General features: G+C 33.0%; 2 protein-coding genes across 2 annotated transcripts; both read right to left on the minus strand.

Moving 5' to 3' along the window:
- Positions 1-435: 435 nt before the first annotated feature.
- Positions 436-6,150, minus strand: LOC117926248 (protein DETOXIFICATION 40-like). Its single transcript, XM_034845330.1, has 7 exons — positions 5,680-6,150; positions 4,916-5,547; positions 3,949-4,005; positions 3,263-3,501; positions 1,476-1,594; positions 1,292-1,378; positions 436-668 (listed from the first exon to the last, which is right to left on the minus strand). The coding sequence occupies exons 1-7, from the start codon at positions 6,025-6,027 to the stop codon at positions 603-605; spliced, it is 1,548 nt and encodes a 515-aa protein (XP_034701221.1). The 5' UTR covers positions 6,028-6,150; the 3' UTR covers positions 436-602.
- A 726-nt stretch (positions 6,151-6,876) lies between these two features.
- On the minus strand, positions 6,877-16,906 carry LOC117926812 (aconitate hydratase, cytoplasmic). The gene is made up of 20 exons (XM_034846101.1): positions 16,464-16,906; positions 15,895-15,999; positions 15,616-15,776; positions 15,445-15,537; positions 14,935-15,120; positions 14,511-14,672; positions 13,122-13,266; positions 12,883-13,025; positions 12,739-12,795; positions 12,559-12,638; positions 12,354-12,429; positions 11,631-11,816; positions 11,397-11,464; positions 11,156-11,274; positions 10,865-10,986; positions 9,582-9,680; positions 9,002-9,481; positions 8,463-8,561; positions 8,128-8,370; positions 6,877-7,357 (listed from the first exon to the last, which is right to left on the minus strand). Exons 1-20 carry the CDS (start codon positions 16,732-16,734, stop codon positions 7,289-7,291), a joined length of 2,964 nt encoding a protein of 987 aa, XP_034701992.1. The 5' UTR covers positions 16,735-16,906; the 3' UTR covers positions 6,877-7,288.
- Between the last annotated feature and the right edge of the window lie 5,875 nt (positions 16,907-22,781).

The raw sequence follows: 22,781 nt of genomic DNA on the forward strand, positions 1-22,781 counted from the left end.
TAGTGTTAAATATTATATTGTTTGTTTTTTTAGTATTTTATTTTCATTAAGTATTAAAAAGTAAAAAAAACCAATATATAATTTTTTCTATTTAGAAAAAGTTGTATATTTTGGTTTTTTCTATTTTGTAAAAAGTTTATAATAAGTCATAAAAAAATAGAAAAACAAACAATTTAAATTATGAAAATAAATTGCTTTCAGTAAAAAACCAAAAAAATAAGCACCAACGTAAGTATTGGTTATCGATTTGGGTTTGGATTTTTTATTATTGTTGTTGGGCTGCTTGAATTCATTGGATTTGGATTTTTTGGGCTTACTTGTATTTTTATTGGGTATTTTAGCATTGTGCTGAGAGCAGGAAGAGGCAAAGCAAATGGACAATGTATTGGTTGAAGGCAATCAGAGTAGTTGAAACAGAGTACGGGCAAAAGCACATGAGAGAGAATGGGGACGGGAGGCTTCCTATATATTGTTGTAGGGAATGGCATTACACTTCAAACTCAACCAATCATGGAGCATCAACAAAATAGCAAATAAAAATCAAATTCAATATGAAAATAACCCAATTGTTTTGGAATATTGATGATCCTCAAAAACTTCCTTCACCCCTTCAAAAGTGGTTCCTTCTTGTCCTCCCATTGATCCAATCTCTCTAGAGCCTTTTCCACCTGCAAATTTAATTCAAATTTTTTTAAACAAGTTTTTTCAATTATTTCTTTCAATAAATATAAAATATAAAAACATCTAATTTTATAAATAAAAAACTAAAAAAAAAAAAAAAAAAAGAAATTGAAATTCAACATCATTTGTCCCTAATTTTTTTCTAGTTAAGCCCATGAACCCTAGACATGAGAGAGCCCTACTCGTCCATGCTTCCAATTAGAGTTATCAATGACCCCGATTGTGATGAATATCATGGTTATTTTTTGTTCCCAAAAAGAGATAAAAAATATAAATAAAGAAAAAAAAAAGCAAATAAAAATTAGATTTAAAGTCAATAAATTATTTTTATATTTTACTTTAAATTTAATTTACTTATTTAATAATTTTATATAAAAATTAAATAATTTAAAATATATAAATTTTTTTATTAATTTTAATTATATTTGACTTTCTTTTATATATTTTTTTCATGGTACTTTTCAGAACCAAACATGCTATGAGAGAATAGGGTTTAACTAAAAAAAAAAATGTGAGATACTATAAATGTTTCTAATTTTACAAATATTAGCATATCCTATCATTATAAGTTCGTAAAAAATGCAATTCGATAGTCTTGACATCGACTTACCTCTTTATTCCAATCGGTCCGAACCATAACCACAATTAGAATGATGGTTTGCATTAAGGTGCCACCTAGCAACCCTAACCAAATTCCCTACACATATATCATATGGTAGATGTTAGAGGATTAGTTCAAAGCTCCATGTGTATATGAAATGATCAAACATATAGAAATGTGAAAATATGTGTACCTTTGCCCCATGTTTGAAGTAAAAACCAAGGAGAGAGCCGAGAGGCACTCCCACAACGTAATAGCAGCCCACATTTACATATGCCACAAAAGCTTGCCATCCACACCCGACAGCCACACCTTCCATGGTTTTACTTATTAAAATACATTGTGTAAAAAAAAGGTACTTGTATTTTAGTTGAAGGGTTTGTATCTACAGCCACCCTTTTGTTTCCATGAGGCAGTGCAGAGAAAGAAAACCAGACTTATTTTACTTTCTCAACATGGGGTTAGAGTGGTCCATTTTTTATGAACATAATATAAACTATAGAAAATTATCTTATAAACTATTATTTAAAATAGTCTTTTTTTTTTTCTTCTTTAAATTAGTTTAAAACTGCATTTTAAAAATGTGGTTTTTATAAAAATTAGAATTTTAATTTTGTATAATATATATATATATATAGGATCTGTTTGTTAACCGTTTTCAAGAATCGTTTTCTGTTCTCTAAAACGAAAAAAAAAAAAATAAGAATATGTATTTGATAACAAAAAACTATTTTCTATTTTCTATTTTTTTTTAAATATTTTCAAAAAATATCTTTTAATTTATTTTTTGTTGTTTTCCCTAATTTTTTAAAAGAATAATTATATAAATGCGTAGAAGGATTAAAAAAAAAGTAGTAAATATAAAAATTGTCTTTAAAATATTAAAAATTGGTTAACAATATTTTAAATTATCAAACAGACTTTCATTTTACAAAATATTATAAAACTGTTTTTAAAAATTATTTTTTAAAACTGTTTTTGAGAAGAGTTATCAAACATATCCATGGTTTTGAGACGTGATATATCTAAATTTTGTGACGTAGTTTTAAATAATTTGTTTGAAACAAGGTTGTACTTTTAAGATAAGGTTTCTAAATCTATATTGATCAAAGTTCGATAAATGGACTATTTTAAACAATAATTTGAGAAAACAAGCGAAATATAGATATTTAAATGCCAAAATGTAAGGTTTGAATCAAATTAACTATTTGTTAGTTGATCATAAGTAAAGATGAAAATATCGATAATCATGAATACATTAGTACTTTGATTTTACATAGATACATCTAATATATCGGTGGATATTTTGATACAAAATATCGGTAACGTAAAAATTAATAAAAATTCTAAAATTATTAAGAAAAATTCTAGAAAAAACATATAAGAAGTAAAAATATACATTTTAAAGTTATTTTTTATAAAAAAATTATATATATAATTTATCATATTTAATAATAATATCATCTACGTCCATACAAAAATATAAATTTTATAAGTACACATTTATTATTAAGATGCATTATATATTATTTTACAATAATATTACAATAACATGTCTAATTTTAAAATATATTTAATATTAAAATTATGATACATTTTAATTTAAATTAGTCAATGATATCAAATAAATAATAATATATGTATAATTGTTTTTTAATATTTAATAAATATATATATTATATAAAAGAGACCTATTAAAAAAATTATGTTTTTATATTTTTAATAATAAATTAAAAGCAAATGTAAAAATAAAATAATTAGAATTAGTTTCTTTAATAATCGATTATAAAAAAAATCCAAAAATCATTAAAATATCAGTAAAATATCAGTTAAATATTGGTTGAAACATGAAAAATCGATGAAATATAAAAAAATATCGGTTGATGGATATATCTTCCCAAATTTCATATGAACATCCATGGATATTGAATATACCTTGGAAATGTATTCCAATATTTTAAACCTTCACCATGAGTTTACCTGAGAGGACTGGTTGAATACCATTGAGCATGAGGCTGATGGCCAAGAGTGGACACAGGTCGGAAACAGCCTGGGCCACAGCTTCCCCACCAGTGAAAGCATAGCTGATTACATTCCGAAGCACAAGCACCGCAACTGCAGCCACCACTGATATCAGGAAGGAGGCTAGAGTCACCACCAACACTGAAAACGCTGCTGATTTTGGGTGCCCAGCTCCAAGCTCATTCCCCACTCTCACACTGCCCATCATCCCATGCCATCACATATATATACATGTAACACAAGTATAAATTTACAAATTCTTTAATCAAAATGTAGGGTTTGTTTCTTAAAAAATAATGGGATAAATATAAAAAAATATGGGCTGTATTTGTTAATCATAGTTAAAAAAGGTTTTCTGTTTTTCAGAATAAAAAAATAAAAAAATATATTTTCATCTTCTTACAAATAAAAAATAGAATATTTTCAGAAAATAAATTTTAATTATTTTTTAAAATAATGTTTAAAAATAATAATAAAATAAATATTAAAAATAAATTAAACACTCATAAAATTTTTTATTTTCAAATAATTTTTTGTTTTAGAAAATATCAGTGGTTGTTAAATTCTTTTTAAGTATTTTAAAATTTTGAAATAGTTATTTTTCAAATAAAAAGAAAGAAAAATAATAAAAAGTAAAAACTGACCTTGCAGCAGCATTGAATCCGACTGAAACCATGTAGACCCATCCAAGTATCGTCATGCTGCAATAACCATTAGACAAACTTGACCATGTTACTTTTTCTACTTTTCGAAAGGGGAAAGAAAAGTTTTCTATGAGAAAGAACACTTTTTCTACTTTTCCCCCTTATCTCTACTCTTTAGCTCAATTATTAATTATTCCTCATTCGCATCATTTCATACACTGTTCTGGCCCCTTTCTCATAGCCCTACCCTTCTCCAATGATGCCCTTCACTCTCCACAAATTGAAAGGCCTCCCATTCATTGCACTAGCCCACCACCCCATGGAACATCACCATCATGAAATGCAACCATGGCCCCTTTGAAAACTATTTCCTTTACTAAAAGTCATACAACTCACTAATGCTCAAGAACTTAATGAAGAACTCACAAATTGATGATTTCTATCTTGTCTTATGTGGTGTTTGTTTTTTGGTTGAATAGAAAAAATCAAAATATTTAGTTTTTTCTATTCAGTTAAAAATAACTTGTTGACATAATCCAATATAACTAAAATGAACTTGTTATCAATAGGTTCAGTTTAGTTATGTTGGATGATGTCAACATGTTACTTTTATCTGAATAGAAAAAGTCAAATATTTTGACTTTTTCTATTAAGCCAAAAAACAAACACCACCTTAATATATGTCCATTAACCTAAAGACTAATTTCTCTAAAACATTACACAAATGTTTGTGTGTACGTAGCTTAAAATTTAGGAGTGGTAATTTTCTCGAGTCTTATGAATAATTATGTTAGGATTTTTTTTTATATAAGAATTTTTTAAAAAAAATAATAATTAAATTTACCTTATATATAATATGATTAGTTAAGTTATAGTTGTGTCAATCTAATTCCAATCATAGGTTAATTCCTTTTAGTAAAACTATAGGATCCAAAAAGGCAGCTACCCTTTTGTTCTTAGCTCTTACCATATGGAGAGAGAATCCAAAGCCAATTCGGGATGATCAAGCAAGCCAGCCAGCAGAACAAGAACCTCAAAATACCAAGTCTCTAAGCACAGCATCAGTGCAGATGCAGCTGATAGCTTGAAGAATCCAGGCAACCCAGAGAAAGCTTTGACACTGAACCCGCCCCAAGTGTACTTACACCTCTCACTCTTCAATATGTAAAGGAACTGACCCACCACAACAACCCACCCTGAGAGGCTCAGGACTAGTGAAGAACCCAGCAACCCCAGCCCCATCTTGTACACGGCCAGCCAGCTCAACAGCAAGTGCACCAGCAGTGTTCCTGCTGATATGTATGCGCTTGGGGCCACTATGCTTTGGGCTTGTAGGAACTTCTGTACGGGAAAGCTTGCAGCGTATGCAAAGATTTGAGGAATGAGGCCGTAGACGAAGATGGCAGCTGCTGATGCGATTCTGGATGATTCCCCCAGCAAGATCAGAATAGGCTTGGAGAATATGTAGACGAAAGTGAGGAGGACACCGGTTATAGTGAGGAGAACGGTGGATTTCTGGAGATAAATGCCTAGCATATCGAATTTTTTAGCTCCATATGCTTGCCCACACAGGGTCTCCACTGCACTCCCCATCCCTAGCTGTTGTCACCCACAATAAGGCATCGCATAAGATGAATAGGTTTCGGTCGTGAAGTTTTTCAGTGGAAATATTTTCTAAAATCGCTTTCTAAAAACACTGTGAAATGGATTCTTAATTTGTTAGTAACATACCAAGAGGCCGTAGGCAAAGATTTGGATTCCATTGTTGCCGAGAGAGGCTGCAGCGAGCTCAAGGTTACCGAGATGACCGACAAAGATTTGGGTGGCCATGGACATGACATAGCCGATCATGTAAACGAGGACGGCAGGGCCAGCAAGGTAGAAAAGTAGCTTCAACTCAGTCCATGTGGCCAACCGGAGGCGCTCCGATAACCGCAACTGGGTGTTCGATAAAATGCTTTCTAGTTGTGCACTGGTCTCAGACCTTGTATCATCCGATTGCAGTGAAGATGAGAGTGGAGGGTCTGAATCGTCTGATTGTAAGATGGGCTTTTGGACGACCTCTGGAGAGGATTTCATAGCTGCTTTCTCTGAGTTGGTGAAGAGGAAAGAGTGAAGAAGTGATCACATGTACTGGGTAGGGATTTAGGTTTGAAGGAAATGAAGGATGGTGAGAGCATATATATAGAATCAAATAATTCTCTTTGATGGAACAAAATATCTCTCATTTCCCTCTCGAATAAATTATTCTTTTTGGTTTTCATTTCCAAAGGGATGTTGTTATGTTGCCTTTTGCCTTGAACGGTGCACTTAGGCAATTAAAAAATATTTCTAACTTTTTATAATTTACATTTGTCTAAGCTATCTTTTAAATGGAAGCTTTTTGGACAAACTTAATCAAACCACATGCAACGTGGTTTTAAAAATGGTTATATTATTTATAATTTAGTAAGTTTATTAGATACCGGAAAAACTTCTTATATAAGTCAAACTAAAGCTTTTACAAGAAACAACTAAACTCTTTTTTAAATGAACAAAATTCAACAAACAAACATAAAAATTCTCTTTAAACTTCAACAAAAAATAAAAATAATCCAAATTACAAGATCATTTTGGGAAATAAAGGTGATCCATTAGAACATAGCCATATCTATATTCAACTATGTTAATGGACACCCAAAAGTTCAAATTAGGGACCCAAAAATAAAAATAAAATATGGACACATGAATCACATGTACACCAGTAAACGTTGAAAATTGATATGATTAAAGGAACCCTCCCTTTCTTCCAAGGGGGAAAGTTGTAAAGACAATCAATTTTGGGACAGCATCATAACCTTCTCAAGTGCATTTGATGTATAAGATTGAGAATGAAGGTTAATCACAATATCATATAGAAGAAAAAAAAATGAAGAGTGAGATTTGAGTTTCATATTAATGAAATTTTGATTCCAATTATAATATCAACACATGAAAATTTGACGTGATTAACGGAGCAATCTTCTTCTTCCAAGGGGAAAAGTTGTGGAGGCAATCAATTTTGGGACACCAACCATAAACCTTTTGGGGAATCAGGAGAAAGGGAACAAAATATCAATAGGACATGAATTTTATTACCAGTAGTTCGTTCTTTATTCGTTGACAAAAACCAAGCATGCGAGGAAAAATAATTCCCTCCTTTTGAAGCATGCCTGCACACCTCAAATAAAGAAAAAAACCACCTCCATCCGGCAAAAGAAATTTCTTTTCCCCATTATTCAGACTTCATTCCCATCTCGCATTATACAATTTCAAGAGCTGGGCTCAATGGATTGAGACTGCTGAGCAAGAATGAAATCGTTTACTGTTTAATCAAATTCCGAATCACGTATGGGAGAATGCCTCCATGGTTGAAATATGCCAACTCCACCTGAAAATGCAAGCCAAAGGGAGTTTCAACATTAAACCTCATAGAAAGCTCACAAACCAGCTCTGGTATGGAAACAAAGCACTTAAATCACTATAATCACCACGGAATGGGATGAAGAGATCACGACACAATTGGCCTACATCATCTAATTAGGGTTGAATTGTTTCCACTTTGTTAGACTATGTTTGGCTCTAAACCGTACTAAGCAAAGAAAAAAATATTAAGGAAAGTAACTTTCTCACATTTGATTTTACTATAAAAAAAATTTGAAAGAAAATCAAATATAATTAAAATTAGTGAGAAACTTACACATTTTCAAATTATTTAATTTTTATATGAAAGAGTTCCAATGAGTTAAATAGGTTTGAAATAACATTAAAAAAATAATTTATTGACTTTAAATCTAATTTTTATTTTCTTTCTAATCTTCCTCTCTACCTCACATTCTCCTTAAGATTGTCCGAGAACCAAACATGGCTAAATTCTTTAACCAATCCAAGCACACCACAATCATTGGTAAACTAGACTCTTTACTCCATTATTTTTTGCATGTATCAATAATTGTGTATGTACATGGATTAAACCACATTACTTATTTTCATTTCATTTGGAGAAAATCATGATGAATTTTTTTTTGGTTTCTAAGAAAAATATCAAATTTCCTTATTCTTTAATAGCTGAAAATGTGTTGAGAATTTTCTTAAATCTATGTTGCATCTACTTTTCTGAAGCATCAAAAGATAAGCTTAATGAAATACAGTGAGAAGTACCTCAGTGTCAAAGCGGGCAGTGCAGATGAAAGATTTTCCTGTGTTGGTCGTGACTGTAATATCTTGGCCAGGCCTTATCTCATCAATGTTACTTGGGAGGTCAATGGTATATCGTTCATGACCAGTCAATCCTAGTGTGTCAGCATCCTCACCAGGCTTGAAACAGAGTGGAATAATGCCCATTCCCACCAAGTTACTGCGATGAATCCTCTCAAAGCTTTTGGCAATCACTGCTTTGACTCCCTGTTACACGCTAAAATTATTTAAAGGGACAAAAGAGAAAACAATTCAAAACAAAACCAAAAGAAAAGAAAGTGGCCATATAAAATGCTTACCAATAGCATGGGACCCTTGGCAGCCCAATCTCGGGAGCTTCCACTTCCATATTCAGCTCCAGCCAAGATAATGGTGCCCTGATTAGCAGTCTTGTATTTCTGAAACAAAAGATTGATAGCTCATGTTGAATGATAAACAAGAAGATTCAGTTGGATAAATTGTCTGCAGTGAGAGAAATTAAGGCATTCATGAATCTCAAAATATTACTTCAGATCACAAGTCAATAGGTTTTGACAGAACGAAAAGCTTCCTAAACAATAAGAGACTGTTGAGATTCATACTAATAGAGACTCTAGTTTTCTCTACTATATGCAGAAAAAAAGGGTATTTTAAATTGATTGTCCAGGATCTTATGGTGTTGAATGACAAACTTCTGTATTTTTTTAAGTATCAAACATAACAAATCAACAGGTTGTTTCAGTCTTAAGAGAAATACAATCATATCATAGGGTAAGATTTAATTGCCTTGAGCAAAAGGTTATTCGCTAGAGGAAAAACAGTTCACATGAAAAGTGCAGATGGTTAATCAGGAACTTACCATTGCTGCATCGAACACAGAGAGTTTCTCTCCTGTAGGAACATGAATGGTCTTTGGGCCCACTTCCCCATTCAAGAGCTTGTTAACAAGGCGGATATTGGCAAAGGTTCCCCTTGCCATCACTTCATCATTGCCACGACGGCTGCCATAAGAGTTGAAGTCCTTGCGATCAACCCCACGCTCAAGGAGATACTTTGCAGCAGGACTGTCTTTATGGATGCTTCCAGCAGGTGAAATGTGATCTGTTGTAATACTGTCACCAAAGTTCAGCAAGCAGTAAGCATCCTTCACTCCATGGGCTCCAGGAGGATCCATGGTCATGTTCTTGAAATATGGGGGTTCATGAATGTAGGTTGATTTGGCATCCCATGAGTATAGGGTGTTAGCTGGAACTGATAAGTCATTCCACATTGAATTGCCTTTGGTGATAGCTTCATATGTACTTTTGAACATATTAGGCAACACACTTGATTGAACAACCTACATAGTACATCATTCCATGTTAATTGGATCATGGTCGCTATTAAGCTTTAGAACATAACAAATTCATTAATTCACAGGCTTAAGACTGTCTACCTACCTCTGCAATTTCTTCTGTAGATGGCCAGATATCCTTGAAGTATACACTCTTACCATCCTTCCCTGTTCCAATGGGCTCCTTCTCAAAGTCAATGTCAACCTGGAAAATGATTTGAAAAAATTGCAGATTGCAATGGGTTAAAGAAATAGTACTCTTTAAGTATAATACTTTTACAGCATATGTAATTTATGGATGGAATTTAACCATCCTTCTAAATTATAAATTCAATTATTAGAAAATTAAAAAAAGATTAAAAAGGACGAAAGAAAAAAAACCCAAAGAATCAGACATTTAACTATACATGGTGACTATCACAGGCATATTCTCAACTTTTGGCTGCACATTCTGCAGAATTTTCATGAAGTTGGCATATTGTGAAGTTAGGAATCGGGGAAGCTACAAAACCCACAGGTATAGAAAGTACATACCAACTAAACTGGATTCACTTTTAATGAGCATTCCATTAAATGATAATATCAAGGTCAGAATATTAGGGTACCCACTAAATGTAATTTGATATACACATATCAAATTGGATTCCCTTTTCATCCAAAAATCTGTTATTAAAGTCATCAGAAATCCACAAAATAACATCTTGAAAAACATTTGAAAGGCAAACAGGGTAAAGCCCAAATTGGAAGAGCTTCTTAAGCACTAGAAGTAGCATTTGAAGATCAAATGTAACTTTTGAAGATGTTTGAATGAAACTCTCAAAATGTGGGCTATACTTGCCAACATGATTTATTCACACTTTGAAAAAGAAGGGAGACTGCTACTTTTTCTCAAACATGGTGTGGGAAGCAGATTTTTTCCAATTATTTCTGCTTCTACTTCTACTACTGAAAGCAAAAGTTAAAAGCAATCTCAAACAGACACTAAGAGTGGATTTTCTATTCACCAATTCACATGTCTTTCAGAAATGTTGATCAAACATTTATCATTGGACATTCATCTTGTTTGGCAGGATGGATGATTGACACAATGCAATATTCCCTCCCCCCACCACTAAAACCCTAATTAAGAAAATCTGAGATAGAAATTCCAAATTCTAACTCACATTCCAGATGGACAGAGCTAATTTTATGTGAAAAAATGAAGCGCATAAATGGTATCCTAGTTGTGGTTCACACCAGCATGTAATTCCAAGCACCCATTCTATTCAATTCCCAATGTTGCATCAGGCTCTTTTTTTTCTTTTTTTAATCTTACTGTGAATATTTAATAGATTCTTTGAAATACTGACTACATATAGACAACATCTATGACTTATTTTTAGTATATACCGTGCCAGCAAGGGCGTATGCAACCACCAATGGAGGCGAAGCAAGGTAGTTAGCTCTTGTCAAGGGATGAACACGACCCTCAAAATTTCGGTTCCCAGAGAGCACGGCTGCTGCAACAATGTCTGCAAAGGAGAGCTAGAACAAATTAGATGAACTACAGAAGGTTATCCTGCAAAAGAGTAAGGAAAATCTGAAAGTTGCAAAACTTATTCAACAATGATTATGCCAAAGCTTAATTGATAAATTTATATAATATTAATCATGAAGCCTTAAAAATTAGAATCACAATACCATTTTCTGTAATCGCAGAAGCAACTGATTCATCTATTTCCCCTGAATTTCCAATACATGTTGTGCAGCCATAACCAACAATATGGAAGCCCTGCTGATTTAAGTACTTTTGCAGCCCGCTGCATCAAGCAAATCCAAATTCAAACTCCCTTTTTGTTATCGCTTTGCCATGTAAATGAATGAATGTAAAATTGAAGCAGGGAAGTTCAAAGGAAATTTTTATATAGATAGCAAGAAATACCTCTGGAGTAAATATTTTGTAACAACTCCCGAGCCTGGGGCAAGACTTGTTTTTATCCATGGTTTAACCTGGAGAATGATTGTTTTACAAAAACATTAAAAGAATATCCAGGCCTATGAATATTTTTCTAACACAAGCTGACCATTTTGAATGGGGATACTTCTTTTCTTAGGAAAGGAGTGAGAGTGGGCAGGGATTAGTCTGAGATACACAATATATTCAACCATGGCTAACCTCTAAACCGAGTTCACAAGCCTTTTTTGCAACAAGAGCAGCCCCAAGCATGACACTTGGGTTTGATGTATTTGTACAGCTTGTGATAGCAGCAATCACAACACTTCCATGCTTGAGCTCTGCAGGTTGCCCATGGAAAGAAAATTTGGCCACTTTGTCCTGTGCCTCCTTTGGTACAGCAAAGCCCTGCATTATAGTTGAACATTTAGAAATTCGGGTACAAAATTCACAGAAAAAGCAATCATAAAATAAATAAACACACATGATTGAAATCACAACTACAAACTTAACTACAGGTGCGTTATCATCCCATTGGTTCTATTCAATAACAGAGCCAGTTTAGAGTTTGGGGGGGAGGGGGAGGGGGGTGGGTGGGGTGGTGGGGTAGGGGCAGTTGGGGCAGTTGGGGCTCTCTACAAGAGGCCAAGGCTCCATCACAGCTCAATGTAAGATTTTTTTTTTCCCCCTCAATTTTCGAGCATAGGCATGTGCCCCCTCTAAGCCTCAGCTGGCTCCACCACTGGTTCTATTGTCATTAATGGTATACGCAGCAAATAAGAGATTAGTATCAAAGTGGTTCTTCAAGTTGTCACAAAATAATTGACAGGCAACTGCTTAAATGAAAACAAATTTCAAACCGCAGAATGAGAGCATCAAACCACAACATATTAAAAGGGAACAACATAAGGGGAAAGTGCAATATACATAAATGTTATTACTCACTTTAAATCCAACTTTGTTGTCAAGACAAGAATGCCAATCTACTTTCATTTCTTTCAAAGTAACCCGATCATGAGGCCTGACAAGAATAGCAGCAATAGTTAGAATTCAAGGAATTTATAAAGAAAAATTAAATATAAACCAAAAAATCAAAAATCAACTAAGCAGAATTCATTTTCTGGAAGTATGTACGAGCACAAAAGCACACCTCTTTGGTCCTGAGACACAAGGTTCAACATTCACAAGGTCCAATTCCAGATAAGACGAGTATGCTCTTTCTTGTTGAGGCTGAAATCACGGTGGGAAAAGTTTAATATCTAGATCTTAGCACATCTTGGCTACTTCGACTGAACACTAAAAAATGAAAAAACAAGAAAAGCAGTTTTACCTCATTATGGTCAACGAACATTTTATTTGCACGCAGATATGCTTCTATCAATGCCACCTATTTTAATGGAGAAGAAACTCAACTCATGGTATAAAAAAATTTTGACCTACGAGCAACTATATATCAGGAAGTTAAAATACTCACAGTCTCATCACTTCTTCCAGTTAATTTGAGATATTGTAAAGTGACACGATCTACAGGAAAGAAGCCCATTGTTGCACCATATTCAGGAGACATATTGGCAATAGTGGCCCTGTCTGCTAATGATAGTTCTGCCATACCATCCCCTGCAGGCAAATACAAATATTAAAACCTTAATCTAACTAGGGCAGAAGTATGCCAATTGAAGATCAATTGAATCAGCTTCATGAGCATTAAAATACCATAGAACTCAACAAATTTGCCAACAACACCATGCTTCCTTAGCATCTGTGTCACAGTTAAGACCAAGTCGGTAGCTGTGACACCATTGCGCAATTTTCCAGTTAATTTGAAACCAACAACACCAGGTAACACCATGCTCATGGGCTGTCAATATTGAAGAATAGAGACCATTAGAAACAGTAGTCATAAAAATTCATCGACACGTGTTCAAGAGCACATGCATGAGAAGTTGATGGATTTGGTAGAAATAAATTATAACACAAGAAATAATTGGATTTATGAAGGGATTGAAACTATTTTGAAGCCCATACAACATACTATGTTATATGGTCAAACTATACGTCTATATGAAAGTGTAACTATAGATGCCAAAGAAAACCAATAATAATAAGAAACTAAACATATATGAGGATCATATGGTGATGAATTATACATACATGTTCTCAAACAAGCATGCAATTTTCAAGGAAATCAAAATAACAGATATGCAAGTACAGATAAAGGGAGTACTTATGATAATAAAACCATAAATAAATAAAATTAAGAGATCAAAAAATGAAAAAAGGAGAAAAACGAACTACTTAAGAATGCACCGTGCAATATAAACTGCTAGACACAAGATCATTTCATTGCAATTGTATGTAATATAAAATTAAAAAATAAAAATTGGGCATTCACATTATGTAGGCCTCACTGAAAATGTCTATCACTAAGCATAGATACATGCACATCCTTTCAGTTCAGTTATCCATAGAGGGGGAGAAATTGAATAGGATATTGTCCATAGAATGAGCATAGAACAGATGAAATAGAGGTGGCTCTTCCGGAATGCTAAGTAAACAGCATAAAACTATAGAGCTGAAAAGGAAGCTTAATATGACAACTGTAAGATCAACCATGCTTTATTGGAACAGAATGTTGGCCCTTAAGGAAAAACATTCTCATAGAGAGCATGGCTGAAATATGGATAATGAGATGGATGACAGGTAACAAATGGCAGAGTTGGAGACAGACACATCTATGAGATGTTGGTGGAGGCAAGATGAAAGGAAATCAAGTGAGATGGTTTGGACAACTCAAATGAAGACTAGTACTTGTGCCAATAAGAAGTGATATGGTAAAAGGGACAAAACAAACGTACACTTTCCTATGATTCAACAGAAAATGGCCCTAGATAGAGCAGAATAGTGAAATAGAACATCATTAGCCAAACCCATACTGTGCAGATATAGGACTTCATAGGGTTGAATTATGCTGTTGATTCAATTCAAGGCATAATAAGTTTCTTTAGGAAATATAGTGGAGATTTTGATACTAAATAACACAAAATCATGAAGTTCAGATCTTGGGACTGGAAAAACATTTATCACTGTAACAAGATTAATTACCTGGCCAAGCATTGCTGCCTCCGCTTCAATACCTCCAACTCCCCAGCCAGCAACTCCTAACCCATCAATCATAGTTGTATGGGAATCAGTCCCGACCACACTATCAGGGTAGAGCAAGCCATCTGTATTGAAAACAACTCGTCCAAGATATTCCAGATTAACCTGAAATTTCATCATGTCAGCTTAACCCGTGCCAAATCCATCAAAGATAAACGCTATGTAGAAATTCAAAGAAATCTGAAACACAAGTTCATTCTACTTGTATAAGATATCAATATAGTAAAAAATATAAATAATACAGGGAAAAAAAAGGAAAAATAACATCAGTACACTACAGTAGCTCTGTAACAATGAAATAGACATCAAGCAAACATATCAAAGAGTTGCTATATGATCTTGTGACTCTGTTTCAAAACCCCATTACCTGATGCACAATCCCAGAACCAGGGGGAACAACAAGCATGTTATGGAAAGCAGTAGATCCCCATTTAAGAAAAGCAAATCTCTCCTTGTTTCTCTGGAATTCAAGCTCCATATTTGCCTGCACTGCATTTTCTGACCTTGCTACATCAACTTGAACTGAATGATCAACAACAAGATCAACAGGAACCTGCATGCAACATGAATTTTTAGAACAGTATTTTTCAAAGAAATGTTAACAAAGAAAAATGATGATAGTGCAACATAATTACCATGTCAAGAAAACAAGTTTCATTACAAACTAATAATACATATAACAAAGTGAAACATTAAGTATATGCAACAGCATATATAGAAACAGTTATTCAAGGTCAAAAGCATCTGTCTGCATGTTACTAAGCTAAAATACAAAATCCTTTAGTTTGACAAAGCAAATGATTTTCAAATTCAATCAACTTTGCTGACACTTATTTCTACACAACCATTTACATGCAGAGATGAAAATGACACGCACCAGAGGATTGATCTTGTTAGAATCACTGCCAAGCTTGTTCATTGCATCTCGCATACAAGCAAGGTCAACGACAGCTGGTACACCTGTAAAATCCTGGCAACAGAATAGAAGTTTGAGAACTCTGAGATCTGTTTATTATGATAATTTTACTCTGCGGACTCCTGATAATACCTGCAAGATAACACGAGCAGGCTTGAAGGGAATTTCAACTTGCTTTGGAGAAGTATTTTCCCAGTCGATGATCTTCTCAACATCTTCCTTGGTGACTTGGAAGTTGTCGCAATTACGAATTGCAGATTCCAGAAGGATCCTTATGGAATATGGCAACTTATCTACATGGGACACATAGAACAAAAACAACGTTGTCTTATTACATGGGACATCATTCAAATGTTCTGCAACTAGGTGTTCTCATCTTAACAATCCTTGTAACAATTTCTAAAGGCTTACCAATTCTTGGGTCATTTAGAGCAGGCAGGCTATAGTACTTTCCGAACTCCCCTCCGCTAGCCTTGGGAAGACCAGTCAAGATTCCTTTGAATGCATTTTCTGGAGCTGAAACCATGCAAATAAACAATCAAAATGAACATCACTTCTATAAACACAAGCTGACGTCATTTTTCCAGAGTATCAAGCTGGCATTTTACAGAAAGAAACACTTCGATGAGAAAATCAAACATTCAAAAATCCTCCAACAGTATTGGAAATCCTCAAAACCCACACACACACACACAAAACACGCACACAAATTCAAACCTTCATTTCCCAACCATTTCCTCTATTTCCACAGCTGCCTAACAGACAATTTCGATCAAACCAACAGCCCAAACAACACAGAATCCTCCAACATTATTGGAAACCTCAAGACAACAACAAAAAAATAAACGCTGACACAAAATCGGAGCCGTCATTTCCCAACCCTTTCCTCCATTCCCTACACAAGCAAACGGAGAATCCCCAAACAAGCCAATCCAAACTCCATCAAAACACATCCAACTCCATAAACCAATAGCACGTACCCATTGTAGCGATCCTCCGCTGAAACTGCTCAACCACCGGAACCGCCGCACCGATCTGAGCCCGTAGACTCACCGGAGGCCTGAAATTGACAGACCGAAGAGATCGAAATGCAGAAGACGAAAAGCGAAGAGAACGGCACGCGAGGGAGGAAGAGGAGAGAGGATTGGAAGAGATTGCTCTCGAGAGAGAAACTCTAGAGAGAGAAGAGGAGAAGTGAGCCCTAGAAGCTCTGAGCAAAGAAGAAGATAACGATGAAGCAGTTATATACATGATGATTGGCACATCAAAACGAGGAAGAAGATAAGGATCTCGCAGAGAAGCAAAAGCTGGAGCTCCCAAACAATCGAGTAATGGAGGAGTAACGGTCCGCTTATGGCTTCTTCTGCTATGATCAACGCCCTGCGAAAGTGGGAGAGAGAGAGGCGTGTGGTGACCTTGAGAGGTGTGCCCGTTGCTGATGTTTCGGCAAGTTATATATAGAATTGTCCGAGCTTGCCGCACTTTAAAAAATACAAAAAGGGTTATTTGATTAAAAGGTTATTCAAACCAATTTTGAAAATCTAACCTTTTTTATTTTTTTACTTGACATTTGTATAAAAACGTCCTTTATTTTTTTCATAAAAATAACTCTTTCTTTCTATAAATATTATTGTATTTACAAAATATTCATCAAAACCTTAAAGTTATAACAAAAATAGACCTATTAATTTTTTTTAAAATCTAAATTTAGAAAAAAAAATTAAAAATTATTTTTAAGGTATATATATATATATATATATATATATATATATATATTATAAATAAAATTTTAAAACAAACAAAATATTTTGTAAAATCTATTCAATATTTCTACTATTTTTTTCATTTTTTATTAGCTTCATCATTTTTTTCTTTACACATATATTATTTTAACTTTTTTTTATGCAAAAGTTCTCTTTTTATCATAATTTTTCTAATAAGATTAATTAATTCTTTTTATCATTTCAATTTTGTATTTAAAATTTTATCAAACAATTTCTTCAATATTGTGTTCTAAGGGAGTTTAATGGTGTGATCCTAAGTCATTGGATGATAGATGATTTTTAAATAAAAAAATTTCACATTGTGAATTATTTTATACTTAGTTATTTAAAAAATCCCCAAATTTATTGAAGAAATTAATAAATTCCTTTTAAAAAGATTGAGATTTTTTACATACAAAGTTACTTAAATTATTTTAAAATTTTTAGTCAAATTTCTTTCTAATTTTTAATTATTTTGAAATATTCCTTTGATTTTTTTAACATTTAGAAAAAAAATTTAACATTTAAGCCAGGATTATGAATGAGTCCAAGACCATAGTCATTAAATGTGGTTTCAAGCTTAAGTCAAAATTATTAGTAATGATTATGAAGGTAAGATTATAGTCAAAACTATATAGTTATAAACAAGATTTTGTCACCCAAAGAAAAAAGGAAAATCCTCAAACTATGCGAAAGTCCTATGTGGCTAATTTTTTTTTATTAGAAATCTACTTTGGGGATTTCTTTTATGTAAGATGTATTATTTTTGCTCAAAACTCCGATTTAAATATATATTATTTTGCTAAATTTTTTTTCATGCTAGAAGGTTATTAGCTAAACTAGAGGTGTTGAACGTAATTAACCATAACCAATTATGTCGTAAGGGTTAAGAAAGAGTCAAGTAGTGTCATTACTGAATACAACCCTTCATTAGGGTTACCTTAATCGGCAAGATGCTCAATGGATATGTTGTCACGTTCTTGAATTTTAGCACCCAACTAGCATCAATGTCGAATTTCGCTTATCAACCAAATATACTATCGATGGTGCTCATTGAGGACCATAGATCCTGAGCGATCATAGACGAGGAGAGCTCATTAAAGCATCGAGCTCAAGTAAGCATTCAAACTCCTTTGCACCATTTTCTTTTACCTAACTTATCACTCACATGACATACGACAAGTTAACCCTTTGTTAAGGACATATCTTATCGATAGCAAAAATCACTAACAACCTATTGAGCACCACCTGATGCATATTTAACCATCCATTAACAAACTCAACACAACATCCCAAGCTTAACCAGCTATCACTCCTTCACAAGGAGAGTGTTGAACTTATTCCTTCTCATTCAACCAATCAAGACATGACAAATATGAACGAAACTTACAACTCTCAAAAGGTCCAAAGTCTATTCCCTAAAACACAATCATTCACTAACCTACACATATGCTTTTTGTTCATTATTACTTTGACCCATCTTCTCTTTATCCCTTGTCAAGTCTTATAACTAATTGTTTCTTCATCCTTCTTCCCTTACCTGATTTTAACTCAATTGTCAAAGGGATGTAATTGGGGGTCATCTTAACGACTCCTTACTACAAGCACTCAATAACAATGGGTGGATTATCCAATCACCATCTAATATTGTTGGATCATATCAACAACAGACCAAGCCCCAAAAGCTCGTAATATAAAACATTAATTGATTTTCATTCAAGATACTACAAATTAAAATCACTCCAAAATGAACTCTTAGTATTAATGATTCAATGAGGTATTAATTTAATTATAGTTTCTAATGGAGTTACTTTTAAAAGAATTTATATATGAAATATTGTTAAAAAGAAATCTACATAAGTGTTTGATAATTCCATTTTGAAAGGATGTTTCAAATAATATAAATATTTCTAATAAAAAGGTTTTTAAAATTTCTAAACAATACAAAAAAATTACCTTAGTAGACTATATAATATTTTGAAATTATAATTTTTGTGCAAATTTAAAATACTATTTCAAATGAATAAAAATATCGAAGAGGGTTACCTTCCATGATAGTTTTAAAACATATCTATATTTTGTTTGTGTAGAGGGACAATCCATTTTGATCTTGTTTGTTGAAAGGGAATCTTAACAAATATATAAATGAAAAGGCGCTCATGTCCCATGTGAATGATGAATGGTCGTGGCCCCTTTCCTTATTCAAATCAATGGGCCTACCTTGCATGGAATAAATGCCCAATAAAAAGCTGCCCATTCTTCTCTTCTTTTACTTTTCTTTTTAAATAGTTGATTCTAGATTTTTGGTTGGAAGGCTGAACTTGTCTTTGGAAGGTTCAAGGAAGTTATGTCCCATCTTACATTGGTTTATTTTGCTTGGCCATTTAGTTAAGATCGATATTATATAATGTTGTAGATAGATACGACAATGGAGCATGTTTGGGATGTATTACTTTATTTAAGTTGTGTTTGGTTGCCGAAAAATATTAAGAAAAGAAAAAAAATAAAAAAAATAAAAAAAAATTTCCATGTTTGGTTGTCCTATAAAAAATATAAAAGAAAATCAAATATAATTAAAATTTTATGTATGTTTAAATTATTTAATTTTTATATCAATGATTTAAAATAAATAAAATGAGTTTGAAGTAACAAATATAAATAATTTATCGACTTTTAATTTATTTTTTATTTTTCTTCATTTTTTCTTTCCTTCTACTTTTCATTTGTATTTTATTTCCCTTACATTTTCCTTCAGATTTTTCGAAAACCAAACATAACTTTAAAGTAATTTTCATCGCCATCTCATTAAAAAAAAATTGGGCGGGGTGAGACAAGGCGAGGATGTGAATTTCTCAACTCATTTAATTTTTTTTAATTACATTAAAATAAATATAGTTTATAAATAATTAAAATAATATAACTTTTTATAATTTATTTTATTGAAAAATATTTATTATTATTATATATATTAAAAATAAGAAAATAAAAAATAAATTAAATTAAAATTTAAAATTAATTTTATATACAAGAGGGTGAGGTGAGATAAGAAAATACTTGAACTCGTACCAAACCAAAATGTCTAAAGTCCACCGACGGGTACTCGAAAATTTCATTATACAAATTCATTCTTCGGAAAATGAAATGAGATAAGGCCTTGACGTCACATCCACTAATTCACAAATGAGAAGGCCAAGTCCTCCACGACAACCGGAAAAAAAGGCAAAGTTCTTTTTGAATGGTTCCCAAATATCTCGCACTGGCCGGCCACAAAGTGACAAATAATTCGTGCCATAAGTCTCCAATAAATATTACAACTCTTTGAAAATTGCTAGTCCCAATGCCTCCACAGTTATTTTTTTGAACAAATAAAATACCTCTTCTTGACCATGAATAACTGGAAAGCACAAGAGTAGAGTTAGAATTCCCATGGAACAAGTTATATTTTCAACATCAACAAATTTTCTAGAACATGATTCAAGGTGGAATAAATTTGAAAGTTCAAAATGGTAGACCAAATAAGGAAGTTGGGACATGATATGTGATATCTCACCGTGGATAGCAGAAAAAGTTTATGACACTTATATAAATTTCTCTTAATCATTTAGGTACATTTTAAATCTGTGATGACTTATTATATGATTGGATAAAAGTTATTACAAATCGTATTAAAATTAGTCTTTTGACCTCAGTGTGAGAGTTTATTTCCTGTAAGGAGTGTCTATTTATTTAATTCATGTAATCCTATAAAACACAACGAACACTTCATATTGACACGTTTTAAAGCTGACAAGCACGTCATGTAGACACGTTTTAAAGTTGCGAAGGCTCTGTTCAGTACGCTATCCAAAGTAAACAATATTTATATAGTTGAATACGAGTCATTACATGTTGAACTCTTTATTTCCTTATTTACTTGCAATGAGAATTTAAAAGGAGATATTGCTCCATAATAAGAAATTTCATTTTCTAACATGGAGGGATAGGTTTTATTTTACATGGAATGTGATCACTAATAAGGGAATCACAAAGCATTAACCTTTTTATCCTTATATTAAAAATAATTATTAAATATTTGAATATTTAAATAATAATAATTATAATTATAATTAAATAACTTTACATTTTAATATGTGAATTTAAATTATTAAAAATGATTCATATTTGTTAAATATTCAAATCATGGATTTTTCAAAACTATAATTATAATGCCCCAAATATTGGATCTTAGAAAATCCCGATTAATAAACTTTTTTCTTTGAAAAAATAAATTTTAATTTTCATCTTGCTAAAATTTAAATTTTGGTACAAATGAGTGTGATGTCTAATTAAGCCCCAAATAATAAATATTTAATAATAATAATTGTAAAAATTGTGTAAGGGTAAAGTGGTAAAATTATATACTTTAAAGTCAATTATATTCGTTATGACTCCATTTTTTACATTCCTATATTCCTACCCCTGATCGTTTCACTTTCATGAGATTTTGTTTTCATAAAGGTTGGTAAACTAGCCCTTAGTAAAATATTTGTGGGTGTGCATGGGAGGAGCGCGTGGTTTCGGAATGTGCATGAAGATAATTTCAACTCGGTAGTTTGTGGGGAAATAAATAAGGGAGTTGTTTAGAATCAATTGGATTGCTTCATAAAGTGCAATCTAATATGCCTCTCATATCATTAATGTATTTGTCTAATATAATAATTATAACTATCTTGTATAATGTTGTAAATCATATACAATTCATATTGGATGTGTACACAAAAGTGTGTTAACCATCTTTCTGATTTTGGTCGGAGAGTAGGAAGACAAGTGGATTTCGAACCATACTCCACAAACACAATCATTAGGTTAGGTATTATAATTGGTATTGTAGGGACCACCCTCAAATGCACACGTGGCAGCCTCGTAGAGCACTCCTCCATTGGACACATGGCACATCAACTCTCTGTCCGGACTCTCTCAAGGGTCATGCGACACTCTTAAAACTCGTCATTCGGATGACCCCACTCTTTTGTCTGGACATCTTGTTCGGACCAAATGCTAGCGTCTTAAACAAAAGTCTTGGTCGTGAAATGTGGGTCAGCATTGTCTATACTGCTAAAAGCATGCTCGACGGGATCCTCTTGAGTCACTTCAAACAACCTGTCACAGCCTATACCCTGCCGCCTGCAGGGGAATGATGACTCTACCACTACCTTAGCACCATCATGACAAGCCAAAAAGTCTTCCCACCATTAAGGGGGACAAGACTCCTGACACTATAAAAGGCTCTCACATAGTAAAAGAAGGTAAGTGTTCTTACCCAAAAGAGGAGAACCCAAGAGAGATAGAAAATGCTAGAGATAAAGGCTAATAAAACCATCAAAGGGTGTATCCAGACATCTTTTGCAGGTTGAATGAAGCGGGTACCACCTTCAATTGAGGAGACGCGTCTATCTGGCAACTGCAGTGGCCCCGGTGACGCGAGGTCTCAACAGGTATGTGTGGGTGGATAAACATGGGTGAGATGCTTGTGTGGTTTGGGAATGCACATTTTAA

The sequence above is a fragment of the Vitis riparia genome, chromosome 12 (genome assembly GCF_004353265.1).
Source record: "Vitis riparia cultivar Riparia Gloire de Montpellier isolate 1030 chromosome 12, EGFV_Vit.rip_1.0, whole genome shotgun sequence".
Lineage (NCBI taxonomy): Eukaryota > Viridiplantae > Streptophyta > Magnoliopsida > Vitales > Vitaceae > Vitis > Vitis riparia.